Here is a 17,149-nt window from a genome sequence, read left to right as displayed (position 1 = left end):
CAAGCTGTGTAATCAGGATTTGTATCTAATGGGTTTTTAACTTCATGGGAGCAAACTGTGATCAAGAGAGACAAACGGGAGAGCTGTGTTGCCAAACAAAATTTACTTCTGAGTAAAAATAAATTCCATTTCTATACAGCAATATAGATCCTTGCTCCACAGCTCTAGAGAGAAATAAAGGTAAAGACAAAAAAATATATAAATTTTCTGTCTTTTCAAAAGTAGTACTGCCTCATTTGATGAATAAAAAAGCTACATTTAAAGCTTAACAACTGAATCAGGAGTACAGGAAGTATCCTTTGGGGCCATGGTGATATATTGTAATTGTTGTTTTGAGGGTATAATTAGAATGAGTCAAGGAATCACTGATTCATGGTAACAAAGTGTCATCCTGCAAGAGACCACGACAACATGTGCTTCACTTCCTCCAACATTCGGACGATTCTACAGTCATCATCTCCTCTGATTATTTCTCAGACCTGCTTTCCAAAACCCAGGAAACATTCACAAATATTGAGACCTAGCAAACCAATAGCCAGCTAATACTCAATGCTAAGAAAATTAAAATACTTCTATTTCTGCCTAAAGCACTCTCTCAAAACACCTCAACCTTCACTATTACCTCATTAGACAACACCACTATCAATGTTGAATCCCATACCAAAGTACTATGGGCCATAATTGATGATAAACTAAAGTTCAACCTTCATATAAATTACTGTAAAAAAATACTAACCAAAAGCTTGGCTTACTATGTGTAACAAAAGATATCTCACACCAGAGGCAAGACGGTTACTCTCTCTCTTGCTTATCTCCTACACTGTCTCTTCTATGGCTTCCAAATTCTTACTAACCTACAGTCAGCACCACTGAATAAGAGAAAATACATACCACAAAATAGCTAGAATCACTGCCAGCACTCAATCTAAATCCCATCATTGCCTGGCCTTGAAAACACTGAACTGGCTTGAGTTCCTCAATCAACTTCTTTGCTATCAACTTAATATTACCCACTCCATCCTCTACACACCCTCCTTCTGCCCTAAAATTTCCAGCATCTTAAATTACTACCTCCCAACCAGAAAACTTAAGAGCAGCAGTCAAAACCTCCTTGTCATCTACAAACCTAAAAAAATCAATTGGTGAAACTCTCTACAACTGTCTTCACTCTATCCACTGGAATAAGCTACCTTTAACAATCAGATCTGTCATGCAGCCCCACCCATGTAAAATCACCCTAAAAGTCCATTTAGCTAATACTTGGACTTGCTCTTGTACATAACCACCATGATTAATCACCTGATCCCCATTGCATACAGCCTCTTCTCAATTCATACTTAATTCTAGTCACAGAACTCTAACGCCTAATAACTTTTTCACTAAATTTCTCCAGTACTCATATTTACCTCCTTCCCTTCTTTTCCCACTTAGCTTACTCCCCTTTCTCAGATTTTACTTGATTTTACTACTACTACTCTCTTATTTCTAAATTTAAAAAACATCTCTAAATTTCCCTCTTTTACCCATAGCCACCCCCTTTTTTCTCTTGACACTTAACCTTTTTTCTGTCACCTGCTCTATCAACTTCCCCTTTGCTTCTGATTACTGATGTACATGCTGATGCCTGTGCCTGTAAGAACTAAGATTGATATACAGTACTTTCTGTACTCTTATCTTGAGTTAATCGTCATTTCTTCCCCACTAAATTGTCAATTTCTTATGTACTGCAGATGTATGAGTGACTTTAACATAATGTTTTATTACCTTTTCTGTAAATAACACCTTTTAAACTCTCACTCTACAAGTGGGAATCCAAGCATTACAATGCATGTTTATATTACCGCATGTATACTGTACTGTTTGTAAACATTTTTATGGTGTACGTAATAATTTGTGGAGCTTTTCTACTTGGGCCTCTGCTGAAAAAGGGTGCAAGCTCATTCTCGGTCAACAAATGTCAAATAAATAATAAATAAATTATACCACCTCTTGGATTAAAAAAGATGATTCAGGCAAATGACTACTGCCCTGTTGAAGTTTGATAGTTTCCTTAACAAGGTAATGGACTCAGAGCTGGATCATGGTCAAATGGGACCCTAGGCCAGGTAATCGATGCGGGAGCTCCCCTCCTCTGCAGCAGACCCCACTAAACATTCCAGTGTTCCATTACTTAGCTATTTATCCCTAGTTACTGTAAACACAGCTCAAATCTGTCAGTGTGCGTACTATTTTCTTCACTAATTCTACAATGATTACAAATATTTGGATATAATTTAAAACTTTTACTTCAAATTTTATAGCACAAACACTAATAGACATTTGGTAAACAAAACAATACTGTGTTACAGTGAAAATAGACTTAGCATTAACAGTAAGCTTCTCTGCCCTTGAAACTCACTTTCATTAAAACTGCATAAAAACCCACCTTCAAAGAAAATGCATCTAGTCAGTAGCAGATTAAGTGTATCTTTGGGCAGTTTTCAAACTATGTACCCCTTGCACACATTATTAGGGCCATGTATACATGCATATGTTCTTTGATTCACCTTCCTGATTGTATTAAATTACATTTCTTTTATAATACACCACCTCTTGTTAGAGTGTGTTTTAAGTTTGTAGATTGTTAACATTTTTACAGTAAGCAATAAAACAAAATGTATGAACCAATGATGACAAAACTGCTAATTTCAGAACATTTCAACCATTAAAGTCCACTCAAACTTCTGTCACTTCAATCAGCCAATACCAGGCAATATGGACTCAGCCAATATCAGTCAATATGCACAATCTCTACAGAAGTAAGCGTCTTCTGACTAATTCCACATTAAAGAAATCTGTAACTAATTAAGAGGTTGCTGCTAGCAACCAACTTTATATTTCAGTGTTTCATCTACAAATTCAGTGCCTGCTGTCCTTGAAGAATACATTGCCTATGTTACATTAAAAAAAATTGGTAAGCTGGTAACACTGCAATATGGAATGGATGGCAAACAGACAACAGGTTCATATTTACAAGGCATCTCATCCAAAGGAGGACACACTCAGGACTAAAGAACTAACCCCCTTTAAAGTACAACACAGTATTAGCAATCCATCTGCATGGTGTGGAAGTAGAACTCTCAGCCTTCCGCACCAAAAGCAAGTATGCTGCCTGCTATGCTACTAACACTGCCTTCAAACTATCCAGCACAAACAGTGTAATCTTTTGCTAAATAAAACAACAATTGTATACTGAATCAGACTTGTACATTGAAACAGACTTAGCATGAGCAGCAATAAACTTCTCTTCCCTTGAAGCTCACAATTATTTGAAAATGCACTAAAGCTCATAATTCCTTGAAAATGTATTGAAGCTCATAAGTCCTTGAAAATGTACCAAAACTCACAGTTCCTTGAAAATGCACTGAAACTCTCAATCCCTTGAAAATGTACAGAAACTCACAATTCCTTGAAAATGCACCAAAACTCGAACTCTGGTAGATGGTATACAGAATTCATGCTCTTCTCTCCTGTAACTAAGGTAGAGGATTTGACCCTGGTTAAATTAAGTAACCTGCCATCCCTAACTAGGGCATTTCACAAGCACACACACACAGAACCTTACCTTACTTGTGCTTCCAAAAACATTCTGTGGAAGAAGCATGACTGGTCCTATGTTTAAATTGCGATGTAGAATAGAGGAAGCAAAGAACAGTAGGTGTGTGCGAATGCAGAATGAGATGTTTATGTTGCATAAGGACAGCATTCTTAAAGACGAATGCCCTTAAAGATATAATATTTTTTAATTGTTAAATTAAAAAGTAATTGCTATGGCATCCTCCTGGTCAGCGGGTCATCCCAGCCGATGGGGCTCTAGGCGACTGCCTAGGTCTCCTAATGCTGGATCCAGCTCTGGATGGACTACATCAGATATGTAGGTCAGTTATTCATGATACTGTTTGTCATCAAGTGTAGTCAATTAAACACTTTAAAAATATCTGCATTTGAAGCTTTGATTGTCCAGTCTTCCTTAATGCTGGAGCAGAAGCAATCTAAATATAAACTTTGGAAGTCTTATAAAATAAATGTCATTAAGTTAATGGGCATTATTTGTATGTTTTAACAAATTAGTGATTAAGTGCCTTTAAGGATACTGGCTTTCACTGAAAAATATTTTACATGCAGTTTGTTTAGTTTATTTATATGTGTAAACTGGACTGATGCACTGACCACAAGTAACCTTTACAGGCACCTAGATTACAGAACAGCTTGACAATGCCAGTTATGACACCAATGATTGGGACAAAGAAAAAACATACATGGCTCAGTCAAAATCCACGTAACTTGCTGCACAATACTGTATTAAAAGCTACTGAAGTACACAGATCATTAAATACTGTACATTTGAAAATATCATTAACCAGACTAAACATCACTGTGTACAAAGCTAAAACAGGTTCATAAACAAACATTCATTCTACCCCTATTTTGCAATATTTTTACCTTTCATCTAAATAAACTGAACATGCAGAATCTAGCAGAAACACAAATGCAGCCCATAAGACAAATGTCCAAATAATTTTGTAAGAAACACAATCCTTTGAATATACAACTCCTGTAACCTTGCACAGACAAAACTAAAAGAATTGAAATAGGCATTGCCTCCTCAGATGAAAAGCAGACTAGAAATGTGTCAACTATTATGCTTTTGTAGGGTGAGTTTTTTTTCTCTCTCTGAATTATTAATTTTCATGACTCAAATAATTGCATATTGAAGTAATGTTATCATCCAGTTTCCAGTTAAGCCTGCAATCAGACCACATTAAAATGTTGGGCTGCTAAAGGAAAATATCACTTATGAAACTTTTGTACTAATTCTTGCGACTGTGAGGAGCAAGGATAGTCCAAGTGAGTGCTGAAGCTCTTTTCTTTCCATCTCCTTGCCAAGTAGTGGACAGGTTTCACTACATAGAGTGCTTATGGGTTAAGGTCCTCCAGGTGAGGTGAGATTGTAGATCTTGCTTTAGTAATAGTCATCCTAATTATTTGTAAAGTGGCATGTGTAAGCAGTCAGCTATATGGTGCAGACTGAAACAGCCCTGAGTGCACCAGGAGCACAAGGATTTGAATCCAGGCCTGTGTTGCTACAAGGGATAGTTGGATGGGGTGGTAGTAAGAGGTCATTGCTGGCTTACCCTTTTTAAGAGAAAAAGTTTGCATGGTCATTAAATATCTTTGCATCCACCAACTTTTTTTCAAAAAAGCTGTCGTCCATCATGTACAAAGTGAAGTCCTCCAAATACAACAGGTCCAGCTGTTTTCTTGAAGCCTTCTTTAATTCAAGGGTGCTGTTTCATTAATCTACCGAAATGGTGATTGCTGATGCAGGTCACATAAAAAGGAGGCTACAGAATAAATCTGAGGAAGTTACTGTTTGTGGACTTAAGTCACAGCAATTAAGACTGTGCAATAAGGCAGTTGGTTTTCACTTAATATCCCAGGGTGAGAAGAGTACTTCTAACTGCTGCTTTTCTCTTGCAGCAGACTTACGCTCACTTTTGATACACATTCAGTGGTAACACTTCTCAAATATTTATTTTTCTGGGCTGCCTGCCAAGATGTCTGGCTCTTGCATGGTTTGTTTTGGTTCATCTATCACTGGCAATAGTTATATAGCCCCTACTCATGTGGGTCCACAACAGACATATGGTTCACTTGTAGCAGCAACAATGTTGAACACAGCAAGCAGCACAGCAAAACAACAGGAGTCAGCACAGGATCCAAAAGCAGCTTTATTTTCTTGTCTCTCTCTCTAGCGCCTCGGCCACAGTAAGCCTTCAAGGAGTAAACTAACAATACTAAAACACACTTTATATAGTCACAAAAATCATTCAATTACATAATTAAACAATTAATCAATAAAATTGATATGCACCTACAAGCTAAATAACATTCTTCCAATTACATTCTGTATTCAAGCCTCTAAGTACTAAAGTGTCATATTTTAAAATAAAAGTAGTTTCTTTCTTTAAAAGTAATTTACCCACAACTAATTCATCAGGTTCCATTTTAGCTACCTGTTGTAAGATAGTACCTTTTAAACTCTCACTACTGCCATTGTGAAATTCACAAAAATGTAAGGCTAAAGGGCTCTCCATTTTTTTATTTCTTATGTCCCTCAAATGTTCTAGAAGTCTAACCTTAAACATTCTTTTCGTTTGACCGATGTAAAATTTATTACAACCACATTTGAGGGCGTAGATTACCCTATTAGTTCTACAGTTGTGTGAGCCCTCTAAATCAAAATTCTTGTTATTAATTTTAAAAAAAGTTCTATATATATATGAACAAGCTTGACATTTTCCACATGGAAAAGTACCCAAGATAGTTAACTGGATGGGTATTTGCACAATCAATTTAGAAAACCTAGTCCATACAACAAAATCTTTAATGCTTTTGCCTTTTGTGTAAGAAAAAATTAATTTTTTTGTCTTTAAATTCTTTAATTCATCAAAGTTATCTAAAAATTCCCAAAAATGTAATATATTTGACTTAATCATATTACTACAAATATTATACTTAGATACTATAAATAAATTATCTACACAATTAATAGTTTTATTAGATATAAAAATATCTCTACTTTTTTGTTTATTAAATCTATCAAATCTAAGTTTAATAATTCTATCAATATCACTTTCGACTAACTTTTATCATAATTTCTTCTCAAAAACATCTTTTTAGTTTCATGAACCTCTTTAAAGAATATCTCATCAGTATTACATAAACGTGAAATTCTTAAGAATTCCCCATATGGTAAAGCATTAATAACATGAAAGGGGTGGCAACTATCAGCTTTCAAAAAATCATTTGGCTCTCCAAACTTTCTATGTAAGCTAGTTAAGATGGGTTGACCATCAATACCCTGTACATTTACATCTAAAAAGTTAACTGTGTTTCCACACTGTAACCCATCAAAACAAATATTAAATCTATTTTGTTGAATCTCAAGGACAAAGTTTTGTACATAATTCTTACCTCCTTCACATAAAAATATTAAGTCATCAGTAAATCTATAATACAATTTAACATATTTTTGTACAAATTCATTATTATAGATACATTCTCTTTCTACCAGACCCATGAAAATATTTGCATACATAGGTGCAAAGGGAGCACCCATTGCTGTTCCCTGCTTCTATTGAAAAATCAAATTGTCAAAACAAAAATAATAGTTTTCTAAACAAAATTGTATCAAATCAAGCACATAATGAGTTAATGGCTTATCTCCCATAGTCTTATACAACGCCTCTAGGCCGTATTTATGTTGAATGTTTGTATAAAGACTCTTAACATCTAACGTGACCCAAAACATATTTTTATTCCACGTAATTGACTTTATTTTGTCCAAAAAGTCAAAAGAGTCTCTAATATAAGAAGGAAGACAAACTGCTTCCTTTAGCAACACTTTATGCAACACTACACCTAAGTTGTGCAAAAAATATTTCCTGGCAGACACAATCGGTCTGCCTGGTGGATGTTCTGGGTCTTTGTGTATTTTAGGGAGGCAATAAAAATATGCTGGTCCAGTATCCCTTAAACTAAATTTCCCTTTCACATCTTTGTCTAACCAAAATCCTAGGCGAAGACCTTTGTGAATTAAATTAATATATTTAACTTTAGCTTGTTCAATGGCATCCTGATGAACTATACTATAAACTGTTGAGTCACTCAATAAATCCCAACACATTTTAAAATATTGACTATTATGCATAATTATTATTTTGTTGCCCTTGTCAGATGGCTTTATAACTAGTTCTGTCTGTTGTGAAAAATTCTTCAGTTCCAACCATTCTAATTTAGATAAATTGTATTCAACTTCATTCTTATCAAAATGATTTAAATACTATTCTAATTCAAATTCTAACATCGCGTGTAGTTTCTTAATGCCTTCATGACTAAATGGAGGCATAAAGGTGCTATTCACCTTAACACCCGAGGTATCAATATACCTCTGTTCATAAACTTCACTATCACATGAAACAAAAGACTCATCTGAGTCTGAAATAGAATAATCAGAACTCGAACCATGCACAATGTCATTCTTGGGCACTAAAACATTAAAATAGTACCACATGTGAAGCTTCCTAATAAAACTATACAGCTCAATTTTACATTCATACAATTTCGGAAGCACCGTGGGTACAAATTTAAGACCACAGTTTAGAACTGATAAAAAATGTTCAGAAATATCAAAACCAGATAGGTTAACCACATTATTTGTTAACAAATAAAGTTCAGTACCATCTGGTTCTTTTATTGTCTCTCCAAGGGCGCTGAGGCCCATTTCTGTAGTATTCCTGTTCGCCAAACCCTCTTTTGCGTGATTGTGCGTAACCTGGGTTCCGAAAATGATCTGGAAAAAACTGGCGATTCGCTGGAGATGGCAGACCTGGAAATTCATCGGTCTCTACATCATTGAGACATCTATCTGAAGTTTGATTGGGTGTATTAACGCTAGAGGTACTGGCAAGTCTCTCTCTGTTATCCGGATTCTGATTGGATGGTTGAGCCAAAGGGCGGGTACGTTGATTATTACGAAAAAGATACACATTGCCTTTTTCAAAGTCTCTCAAGTCCCTTTGCAGTTTATGCATCTTTTGATCAATTATCTTCTTTCCTAAAATATGAACTTTATCTTGAATATCTCTAAAACAGGCATCCAGTCTATTGCGATCTAACACAGTAACCAAGTTATTGCACACTGCATCAATATCTTTCTTTAAATTGACAAGTTTAACATTGTCTCTTTCTATTTGAATTTTTATCCATTCCCTCGAGCATTGATGTGCAGCACACTTCCATCTAGTTTGAAAAGATTTGTCTATTTGACATGAAGCATTAAATGATTCAGATGGGAATTTAATAGCTCTAAGACCTCTGGGAATGATATCTAATTCAAGATATCTAGATAAACTGTTCACATTATAATATGTTGCTGTTTCTTTATGCATTAAATTCGTAAGTTTAGAAACAATAGCTTTAACTTCAGTAGTGAAGTCCAAGGAGCGCTTACCAATATCCGCAAATGGATTGTTCGAGCGTTTGCTCCTAGTTTCTGCAAGGAAGCGCTCCCATGTTGGAATATCCACTACATTCTCAGTAGCTACAGTCCTTTCAGGACGATCATAATTACGTTCTGAATTAGTGTTGAAAAAAACATCTAAAGTCCTTTGAGAAGAGCCAGGGTTTTCTTCTCTAAAAATCCTAGGAATATTTAATGCAGGATCACTGGCCATGAAAACTTTTGGATCCTGTGCTGACTCCTGTTGTTTTGCTGATATGGTTCACTTGTACCTAAATCAGCTACAAACTTAGTAGATGCTGGTTCACCCAGACTTGAAAAAAATCACAGAAATTTACTATATCCATAAATGAATGCAGAAACTGTCAGAATGAATTTCATCTAATGGGAGTACTGCTTTTTTTCAAGGTGGTATGTCATCAGACTGAGCCTACATGAGTAGGAGGGATGGGGGTGGCTGACTACTTTAGTATTTCTGCATGTCATCTTACACCATTAATTGCACTGAGGTGGCCACTGACTCTACTGACTCTACCGGGGTCACCTGATTTTGCTTATATTGTTGAGTACCCTGATTATGTTAATTGTGCTAGGATCTTTTGACCTCTTAATTCCTGCTTTATTAGTTTCCTGGACCATTTTTTACTACGATCCCTTGACTCTACTTATCTGGAGCCCTCGATGTCTGTTCACCCTGTTAAAAGTATCTGACTACAGCAATCTTTCCTAATCGGAAGCTTCATAAATGCATGAATCAGTTGTCTGTAGCTACACATTAAATGCCTTAATTTATTTTATCTCTATGAATGAGTAAATATATGATTTTGTTGCTGTGATGTCTTATACTGAAAGGTCACAGTTAAGTTTGAAAGACACAATATTTTTTATCGTGTTACAATAGGAGTGCTTTCTATTTATTTATTTTTTTGCCAAATTAAGTCATATTTTTACTAATGAACATGTGATTTTGTGTTAGTGTGTTAGGGACTGGCTCAGAGACATAGTTTGTTAGCCTTAGTAAGCTAGGGTAATCAATTGTTTAGATTAATTAGAATCCAGCTAGGTATAGTATGCTGTTATTTATTATTGGACTGCATTTCTAGCCCTAAATAGCTTAATTGCAGGCAGTCGACATATAGACTAACACTGCTCGCTCAGCATGTCTATACAAAGTTGCCGCTAATACAGTAACATTGTTACAGTATGGTTGCACTTTAAACACATGTGCTCGATCCTCATAAAGTAACAGTTAGACCACTCTAAGGGAATTAAATAGGGATTAACCTAGTTATGTAGTATACAGGCAAAGTTGTTCTAGATTAGCATATAAACTGCTGTGATTAAATTGTTAATGCTGTTTTATTGTTTAGTTCTCTTCTACACGTTTGTTTTCTTTTTTTATATAAATTATCTCTAATAGTAGTTTACAGTGGGATTTTCCTTGTTCGTGTGGAACAAAGACTATGACTGTGGAGCCTTTAAATTGTATAATTTGAGTTACAATTGTACTGCTTTTCATAGAACGCTCAGCTCCTTACTCGCACTCCGCCCCTCCAGCATTTCTCCTAGTCCTGCTAAGACCTTAAACAAGCTGACATTATATAGTTTTTCTCTCTGTCTCTCTTTCAGCCTAGAAGTCCTGTGCTGAGACACGGGCTGTCTCTTCCCATCACCTATCTGGCTACCTTAAAGAGTACCCTACAGAAGAGAAAGAACTCTCAACTGAATACTAAACTTCAGACCGCTTAGAAGTGTCTCTCACCAGCCTCGCAGTCAAGGCGATAGCCTACAGTTCTGTTATTGAACTCTTCAAGAGTGAGTGCTTTTTTAAACCTAATTGTAAGGGCCAGCACACCTGCGGACCTACCCTGAGGCCATTCCTCCCCTTACTATATTGTCCTCCTTACCTCCTAACTAAGTGAGCTGCTCTTGTTCCCCAGTTTTACTACTAGATGGCAGCAGAACACAGGATATGAGAACATTGTATCTGACTTTCTAAAGCTCACCCAGCTCCGCTGTATAATACCAAGTCCAGGAACCCCAATTCAAGCATAAAAACTAAGAAATCTCCCCCAGAAAACAAATACGAAGGTATAACCTTTCAGACATTAGGCTGAAAGACATACTTGTAGAAAGTTGACCTACTACAATTAAACCTCTCACCATAGCACTGAATGCAAATGATGCCTTCTGCCTTAATCTCCTTTTCCTCTGGAAACTAGACGTAGAAGGACATCCCTTGCATATTACCTAGACAAAATTATACTCAGACAGTGTTACCTACCTACTCAAGGCCTTAGTAGTGCACAGTCTCTCTGTATTACTGATTACTTCTCAGTAGACAACCACTCCATGGCTCTACCTGCTCTGTTCGCCCTGAGGGCTCACTCTGCTCCCCTACCCTACCCCCAATTCTCACCCACCCCCAGTGGTCCTAAACTTATACAACCTAGACCACTCCCTCACTCCCATCACACCAGTCCCACATACCAACCACTATACATACACAGCCACACCCCTCCTTTACCTAAACACTTACTCAAAGCCTTCTTATAGTATTTCTCGCTTATCCAATACCTTATACCAACAAGGATTAATTCCCAATTGGGAAAGCTTAACCTACTCAATATACCTTACTATATTTTTTATCCAACCTCACCCCCACTACCTGCATCATTAAGCTCATCAGTATGCCTAAGGTAACCAAAGCTATCACAACCAAACTAACATTTCTAACAATATGTATATCTGTCCTCGCCTCAGCATATATCCTCACCTCCTTTGAAAAACTGACTTATTACCAGTTTAATTACTCTCCAAAACAAACAGCCATACTAACCTTGACCCACACCCATACTCAAATAAGTATCACTTCCAATCCCAGCTACCTGATAGCCAAATACCATATTAAATACAACAAACTGACAGTAAAGAAAGTAAAATATCAAATAAGCTATATATACAACCCTACTCTAAGACTAAGAAATCCCTCCTTGAAAGATGGTGATATCCACCCTAATCCAGGCCCAATCAATGTCCGCATAGTCAAAAATTACAGCCCCTATCCCACACTCCTTGTTATCCACCCCAAACCCCCCAATTCTTTCCTAATAGAACTAATATCTGCAGTATTAATAACAAAGTAGCCTATCTCCATGCCCTTCTAGATATCCACTCCTTTGACATCTTCTGCCTCACAGAAACTTAGTTAAAACCTGAAACTAAAGACAATGAAATCATCACCCTAGGATATAATATATTAAGACAGGACCGTAGAAAATGTAAGGGTGGGTGAGTAGCAAACTTATATAAAGATGGACTTCAGATCTCCTCTTTACCTTATAACCCACCTCAGGAAAATAATGCAGAAATCCTTATCTCCACATTTCAAATCAACCCCAGCAAATCCTTAAATATCATCTGTATCTATCTTCCTCCTGGTAACAATAACAATACAATCAAGGATATCCTAAGGTGGATGTCCTCTACTTACCCACAAGAAACAATAATACTATGTGACTTTAATACTGACTGGAAAACTGTCAATGCTGAAAATCCTACATCCCATATTAATCTTCATGGCTTTAGTCAAACAATTACTTCTACAACCAGAATCAACAAACCAAATAAAAAAGAGAGCACCTTAGATTGGACTCTTATTAATAAACATAAACAAACGTATAAGGCAGGAACTCTGCCTGATGATGTAAGTGATCACACTTTGACTTACATTATAAGGTAAAAGAATGACATTTCTAACCCCCCACTTATAGGATTTCACAGAACAACAAACACTTTAACCCAGTACTATTTCAAAATGAACTAAGTGCCTGTGACTGGAATCTTTTAAAATCCCTCCCACTCAAAGAGGCTGTTAAACATTTCAACTATAAATTCTTAGCTATCCTTGATAGGCATGCTCCTGAACTTTCTATCAGAATGAAGACCAAACCAGCCCCCTGGCTTTCTAAGGAAACCAGACAAAAAATGTTGCTTAGAAACAAATCAAGGGCTAAATGGAGAGCTACCAAAACTTTCTCTGACCAATAAAATTTTAGGCAGCTTAGAAATACTACAAAAAAGGCAATACACACTGACAAAAAGAACTACTATTGTAAATTACAGCAAATTCACCAAAACAACCCACAGACGTTCTGGTCAGGTATCAATAGACTCTTACTCCCAGGTCACTCTCGTACACCAACCCCACTAGGGTCCGATCATAATAACCCCCTCCAAACTGCCAATGCCTTCAATACTTTTCTTCACAGAGACCATACAATCACTCGTCAAACTATTCCAAAGATGGAGCATGCAGTGTTGGGACAAGTGACCTAAAAAGGCAGCTGTCAAATTAAAAAAAAAAAAAAAGATGAAAGCTTATGAAGTAAAGAGTATTCATAAAATAAGAGTCAGAGCATCACTTGGAAAATACTGGTCAATGATACATACAGTACAACATTCAACTATCCCCTTTCTAAAGTATAATGTCTGTTTCTCAACTGGCATGTTAGATGTTGATGACAGGACTTTGCATGATGAATGTTCAAGAACTTCATTAAGAAATTATATCTTTTTTAATTTCTCCAAGTTTTTTGGGTTTCTAATACCATGATGGGAATGGACCTCTTTCCTAAATCAAGGTATAATTAAAGTGCATGAAATTAGTATTGTTTTAGTCTTTGATGTTGGCCAGAATCTGTTATATCTCTGTAAGTAAAAAAGCATGACAAAGAAGTCACAACATGATCTTTACTACTTCTGATCCGTTACGTGTTCTTACCTCCAGTAATCATATACTATCACATACAATATGTGTGTGTGTGTGTGTGTGTGTGTGTGTGTGTGTGTGTGTGTGTGTGTGTGTGTGTGTGTGTATTAATGTGTATATATATATATATATATATATATATATATATAGAGAGAGAGAGAGAGAGAACAGAGAGACAACGATATAACATATACGTGTATTACATTATTTGCAGAGCACACAGGCATGTCCATATTTTGAAAATAAATATGCCCGGGCTCTCAACCAGGCATCATGTAATTATTTCTCTGTTATTTTATCCTTTTTTTCATGAAAACTGCACACAAACAGGGCATAATGGCAGTGCAAAACCAAGGAAACAGTTCTTTTTAAGTTTCAGGTGATATAATAATCGCTGATGACTTAATTCCAACAAAACCATTGCAGAAAAAAAAAAACAGAAGGGTAGCTGTCCATGATGTCTCTTAATAACTCTGCAAAATATCTTGGTGTTTCTTGAATAAAATGTTTTGACAAAAGTGTAATCTTGCAAATAGTAGGTCTTGAATATTGCAACCTGTACCAAATTGTATCCCTAAAGACATTCATACAACTGTTTTGCATTTGAAAACTTAAGCACAGAAGTTGTCAGAGATTATCCAAGCTTTTGGAATCCGTGGAAATAAGATTAAAAAAGTAATTTAAATTGCTGCCAGATACAACTAAAACTCAACTGTTTTTTTTCCTTAAATATCTGTTTTGAGGTTTAAAACTTATAAAGAACAACATTTTATGAATATTCCCTTTTAAGAGCTAAAATGCATTTATTATGACTTTTTCCAAGCAAAATATGAGAAAGAATGGCACTGTTTCTAGCTAACCATATCACTCAGAATTATACTTATATTAAATCAACATACATTATTTTGTAAAATGCTATTTTATAACAGATAAAGAAATGCCAGAGAATATTAAATACTGAGTGGTGCTTACTGATGGACAAAACTATTAGTTAGCTGAGATAAAATATACACTGCTTTTAGAGAAATAACCTTTGTGCCACCTAGACAGCATGTACTTGACTGTGTATATATTATGTTCAGTGCAAACCAGTAACCACTACTTTGATTTTCTTGGGATTTACATAAATCATTTACTTACCAACAGCTTCAGATAAGCCATAGACCTTTTGATTGTAGGCGTCGGTTTTATCCCAAATGAATGTGTATGACAGATTTGGAGATGCTGGGAACCATTTTTGGAAGAGTCGCCCTTCCACTGCCACCATAAGATGGACCTTCATCAAGTTAAAAGGAATGCTTGTCTGTGTCATGCTGATTTTGAGAATGGGTTTGTAGCCTGTAGCTCTGGAGCTTAAGTAGGTCAGTTTCAGGTTGGAGCCAGGAATCATTGTGTCCTCATGTAGTACCTAAAATGAAAAGGTCCACTGCACAAGTCAGTACACTGAAGCAAACTTAATAACAATTCATGAGACACACTTGGAGAGCTCTCACTAAAAGATCATTTAATATTTTTACATACACTGGGATGCAGATGACAGTGTCAAAAAATCATATGAAATCCTGGTTTGTGGCCAGAGAATCAGATAATGTATTGTTAGTTGTAATAAAAATTGGCAAAGTCTTAAATCTGGAAAGTTTTTTCAGCTTACTCACATTTTGGAGTAACTTATTCAATTACGTCCCTGCTCACATATGTAATCACTCACTCTACTTATTTATTCTATCATGCTTACACTTATGGACAGGTGAAATCTCATACCTCTCAATTTCTTTGTTCAAGAATTCTGGACAAAGCCAAAAATGACCAGGATAAAGGCCCAGAATTTACTTTAATTCACTTAAAGCTTTAATAGAACAACATGCTTTGCATTAACATACATGTTCTGAACAATAAGTATAAAACTGTCTGGTATTATTGACTGACTGTAATCCTCAGCGATTAACCAGAGAATCATCTTATGAGGCCCAGGAAAAAATATGAGGCTAAATCAGGAAAACTGTCTAAACTTAGGGACAGTAGAGAGGTATGTAAACTAGACCAATAGGGTCCCTTTTCAGTTATGAGCTAGCTACAAAAAAAAAAAAAAAGATTATACCAAAAATTTAACAAGATTATAACAACAACAAAAATATAAAACAATAACATTAGGCTATATATATATATATATATATATATATATATATATATATATATATATATATATATATATATATATATATATATATATCTATCTATATATATATATATATATATATATATATATATATATATATATATATATAGTCTAACCTCAGATCCATCTACTAAACTAAAGAAAACAAACAAGATAGAATGGATGTGTAACATCTCCTGGACAGTTACAATATACGTCTTTTTTTTTTTTTTTCAATAATTTTTATTTTTGTTTTACATTTGCAAAAACCATAACCATTCCATATTTACAAAATGACCATATTTGCATGTTAAATGCAGTGGTGGTGCTGCAGTAGCATTGTTGCCTCACAGTTAGACGTTGTCCGTTGGATTCTCAGTTAGAGCGTCTTCTGTGTGGCGACATGCGTGAATGGGCGTTCCTTTGTTGAAGGTTGTGTGTTAGGCCCGGCAAGCCAGCACGTAAAACTCTACAGCCAATCATTAGCGGATCGGAGTTCCGCTGTGGCGACCCCTAACCGGGAAAAGCCGAAAGACATAAACAAAACCATATTTGCATGTTATACATTGTGGATAAAGTAGAAACATGTAGGTCATACAACATACCTAATTACAATATATACAAAGAAGCTTTCCCAATTAATGTCATTAGTCTAAAAACAGCACATACAAAAATTATACTTCATCCATAGTTTAGCTGTGTATTCGTGGGAATACTTCCAGTTCATAAGATATGGTGTACCTGGTGCTTTATGCTAATAAGATGTTATAAGACTGTTCCCAGATTGCTCGTGCTTTCATATTTTTGTTTCTTTTGTCCAATACTATTTTATGTGCTAGTAGATGTTTAATAACAAATTTCTTGAATTCCTCCCAAGAGATACTTACAGGATCTAACCATTTACGAGCTATATATAGCTTCATTAATAAGAAAATCGTTATAAGTGGATTAGCTTGTTTTCCTGAGATGTTGGCCGGGAGGATGTGTAAAAGAGTAAATTCCCATGTTAGTGTTAATGCTTGATACCCCATTTTTTGCAGTTGTAACTTAAGGGAATTCCAAAGCTTGAAAACACATTTACAACTCCAGAATATATGTATTAGGTCTGCAATCTGGTCTTTACAGTGTGGACAGTATGGGGACTTGGTTGCATTGAATT

The 17,149-nt window shown here is 35.7% G+C and overlaps 1 protein-coding gene across 11 annotated transcripts in view; it reads right to left on the bottom strand.

The window, feature by feature from the left end:
• The window catches only part of TENM3 (teneurin transmembrane protein 3), a 3,803,041-nt gene that overhangs the window by 318,447 nt on the left and 3,467,445 nt on the right, over positions 1–17,149 (bottom strand). For all 11 annotated transcript variants that reach the window (XM_044062527.1, XM_044062530.1, XM_044062531.1 and 8 more), the window contains one exon: positions 14,976–15,243. In XM_044062527.1, the coding sequence (XP_043918462.1) occupies positions 14,976–15,243 (268 nt within the window). The remainder of the gene's footprint in view (positions 1–14,975; positions 15,244–17,149) is intronic.

Source organism: Protopterus annectens, chromosome 2.part1 (assembly GCF_019279795.1).
Source record: "Protopterus annectens isolate FY-2018-M chromosome 2.part1, PAN1.0, whole genome shotgun sequence".
Classification (NCBI taxonomy): Eukaryota; Metazoa; Chordata; order Ceratodontiformes; family Protopteridae; genus Protopterus; species Protopterus annectens.
The sequence above is the reverse complement of the archived record's forward strand: the minus strand, read 5'-3'. Positions and strand labels throughout refer to the sequence as shown.